The 3398-nt window shown below is 38.8% G+C and overlaps 1 protein-coding gene across 1 annotated transcript; it reads left to right on the forward strand.

Annotated features, from left to right (window-relative positions):
* Window positions 1–402: 402 nt before the first annotated feature.
* Window positions 403–3274, forward strand: LOC107855755 (F-box/kelch-repeat protein At3g23880-like). Its single transcript, XM_016700759.2, has 4 exons — window positions 403–1450; window positions 2395–2489; window positions 2769–2876; window positions 3182–3274. The coding sequence occupies exons 1-4, from the start codon at window positions 403–405 to the stop codon at window positions 3272–3274; spliced, it is 1344 nt and encodes a 447-aa protein (XP_016556245.2).
* Window positions 3275–3398: the final 124 nt, after the last annotated feature.

Below are 3398 nucleotides of genomic sequence, written 5' to 3' on the forward strand. Positions count from 1 at the left end.
ACACTCTTGTGGTGGGGCCCTTCCCCGGACACCGCGCATAACTGTAGCTTAGTGCACCCGGCTGCCCTTTTCCTCTTCTTACCCCTTGTAAAGGTGGTATCTGAGTTAGCTTTGACGTACTAACTCCATAGGCGGGCAAGCTAGATTACTAGTTACTAATTCAGCAAAATTCAGTAATTTTGGAAAAATCCAGTATTTGTGTTGAGAATCTATTTAATATGTATAATAATTTTACCAGAACCCAACAAGTTACCTTTTCTAGCATCTAGAACTCATAAACTTAAGATTCTAGATCCGCCTCTGCGCGGTGCTGCTAATGTCTTATGGTCTATATGAAATTAATAAGCACAATCTTTAATTGAAGGGAAGAGAGCTACGAAGCATTTTGAGGAAACAATTAAAATGGATGTTGATGGTGGTAGGGGAATCCACTTCAATGAAGAAATAGTTGTGGACATCCTCAGCAGGCTACCTGTGCGATCTCTTCTTCGATTCAAATGTGTTTCAAAGTTTTGGATGGCATTGATCTCCGAGCCTTGCTTTACGCTGAAGCATCTCAAGCTTGCCAAGAATAACCAAAATTCCCCCAAAATTCTTTTTCTTAAGAACATGTTTTCCTTGTATCTTTCTTCTTTAACACCACCTTCTTTATCGTTGACTCAATTTACTGAGGATGTACAAAATCTTGATTGGCTTTATGGCGGTAAACCATGGAGTTGTAAGATATATTGTTGCTACGATGGCATGGTTCTTGTAGGGGTTCGTAGATATGATAATATTAACCATCTCATACTTTGTCTATGGAACCCTTCCACAAGAGAATCAACAGTACTTCCTAGTACAAAATTTTTACCATCCGAAGATTATACTTGCGGATTGGGATATGACTCAACTAGTGGTGACTATATGATCCTTAAGATAGGTTACCAATCATGCAGCGAAATTCTTGCAGTGAAAAGTGGTTCGTGGAGAATAATTGGTAAGCCTACTGGCATTTACTCCTCGTGGTTGTCTGATACGGACTCTCTTGCTTTTGTACATGGAGCATTTCATTGGCTTGGTTTGTCACGGAATGAGAGTGTGACTTCATATGATATTTCAAATGGGGTATTCAAAGAAATACCATTGCCAGATGGAATGTTTGTTGTTCCCGACATGAAATACGTCAAACATGGCCTTTCTGTATTGGGAGAAATGATTTGTATTTGTTCTACTCATCATGATCAGTGGAAGCACACTTTCAACGTTTGGATAATGAAAGAATATGGTGTAAAGGAATCTTGGAATCGACTTTTCACCATACAAAGTTCTGATCTTTATTCTTTGATACCAGAATACAGGTTTTCAGATGGTGAAGTGTTACTCCGTTGCAAGCATTTTGACCATTGTGGTTATATATTTAAGACAACCAAAGAATCATCTGGTTTTTGGCCGCAATCTCGTTCAGAATGTATTCAGAATGGATTCGTTTACACAGAAAGCTTGATCTCTCCAAAATTACTTACATAGTACTTAATCATTTTTTCGAGGTAATCATACTACAACCTCCTTTTCATTTTAATGGTAGTAGTAGTTTTATTTTTCCTTGAAATATTACAAGGTTCTGTTAAGAGAAGCTATAGTAGCTTACCATTGCTTTTATTGTAGGAGTGGCAGAACTTGCAGGGGACATACAACTTTACAATGCGCTTAAGCTGCTCGACCTGTTGGGGACATATATTAGGATGTCAAACTGCGCAATTTACAGCGATGTAACAACTTGGATTTTGTTATTTTTGGGGATTAACCTTGCGTTGCATATGACTTTTTTCAAAGACAAAAAGTGATTGTATGAACTACCTGCCTAGTTGAACTAATCAATTTGTATCAGTTCCAGTGTTTTTATTATTTAGATAGCATTCTGAAGCATATTAATGATCTGCTTTGAATCCTTTTCGAAATATATTTTTTCGGTACGGAACTTTGAAGTTCTCTCATTCTGAACAAAATCCATATTTGTTTTGCTTCATCTGTTTTCTGCTACTGTTGTGCCTGAAAATATTTTGTATTTTCACAAAGCACAGAACTCTGACTAGTCCTGGAAGACTGAACTCACGTATGTGGCAAAATACAAGATTGTCTCGTGTGGCTAGGGGTGACAGATCAACCAGATGAGATGCGGTTTGTTTTCTCTTAAAATCTTTTCAGTAGAGCGTATCTTGTCGATAGCTCATGTTAGAGCTCTCAGTAGGCTCCGGTGATCTCATTTCTCCTTACTAATCCCAGAGCAGATCATATAAACATACTTTTTAGGTGCTTAGCTACTCTTGCATTTTGTTTTTCAAAATTGTTCTTAAAAATGATTTTTCTTGTCCATGATATTCTCTGGACATTCTATTTCCTTTGTCTGGGCAGCTTTATTTCTTCCTCTTTGCACTTTTGTAGCTTCGGTGTTCTGCCTTGTCTCTTCGCCACTTTCTTTGGTTTTCTTGAAGTGGTTCACAATTGAAGTATTGAGATTCTTTCAACTTTCTTGTTGACATTGTTTTGTTGCATTCATCGTCTCCATGTTGGCTTTTGTCTTCTCCGGTAAGGGGGTGTTCTTTGAACTTTCCTCGTGTTGCCTATGTTCGCTAATCTCCTTTCTGATGTTGTTGCTGGTATAGTTTCATATTCCATGACTTGGGTGATCACTGTAATGTGGCCTTCTTTGTTTCTGATTTCCAGTAAGATTTCATTGCCTCGGGGTTTGGTTAAGTCGATCCCTACCTTTATTTTTGCTGTCGTAGGTCCTATTGTTTGTGCTAGCGGCCTTATCCATAGCAAGAGGGGTACCACTTGGCTCCACAATGCGACATAGAGCATCCAAATTGGGACTAGATGTTCATTGCTTTCAGGTTTGAAAAAGGAGGTCCATTTGACGATTTTCATTAAGGTGGTCCTCAATGTTATCGAAATATAGGAAGATATAATACATGTCATAAGCCTCCTACATATCGATCGAGGGCCCTCATATGTGAGAGAACTTACCAATTATTGTCCATTTGCAGGTTTGATCGTGCAGCTCATTTTCATCTTCAGTAAATACAACCATCAGTTTACCGTTCACTCTCTCAAAAGAGAGCGAGGGTAGAGAGTTTAATTCTTTGCTGCTGTTTAGAGCTGTTGTCTACGGTGTTGATGTATGTTCCATCTATTCCAGGGGTTTGGGGAGCTCGCGACAGAGCGGGGAATTGTGAGACGGTTGGCATATCTTCACCAGTGGAATCTGGAGATCCATTGTCAACAAACATAGCGCTGGAAAGAGCGTTGTGACGGTAACTTGAGTGAATCAACAGTAATTTGGGATAGACCTTCTCACACTAGCAGTAATTTTATCATGAAAAGATCCATTATCATCTTAGCTACTGTTTCATTTT

This window comes from Capsicum annuum, unplaced genomic scaffold (genome assembly GCF_002878395.1).
Source record: "Capsicum annuum cultivar UCD-10X-F1 unplaced genomic scaffold, UCD10Xv1.1 ctg5330, whole genome shotgun sequence".
NCBI classification, from domain to species: domain Eukaryota; kingdom Viridiplantae; phylum Streptophyta; class Magnoliopsida; order Solanales; family Solanaceae; genus Capsicum; species Capsicum annuum.

What these genes read in the sequence shown, in the direction of transcription:
- LOC107855755 (XM_016700759.2), top strand. Translation starts at nt 403, where the DNA reads ATGGATGTTGATGGTGGTAGGGGAATCCACTTCAATGAAGAAATAGTT. An exon ending in GCCGCAATCTCGTTCAGAAT is followed by an intron (nt 1,451 to 2,394) that starts GTATTCAGAATG and finishes TTGTCTGGGCAG; the next exon opens with CTTTATTTCTTCCTCTTTGC. An exon ending in TGAAGTGGTTCACAATTGAA is followed by an intron (nt 2,490 to 2,768) that starts GTATTGAGATTC and finishes TTGCTGTCGTAG; the next exon opens with GTCCTATTGTTTGTGCTAGC.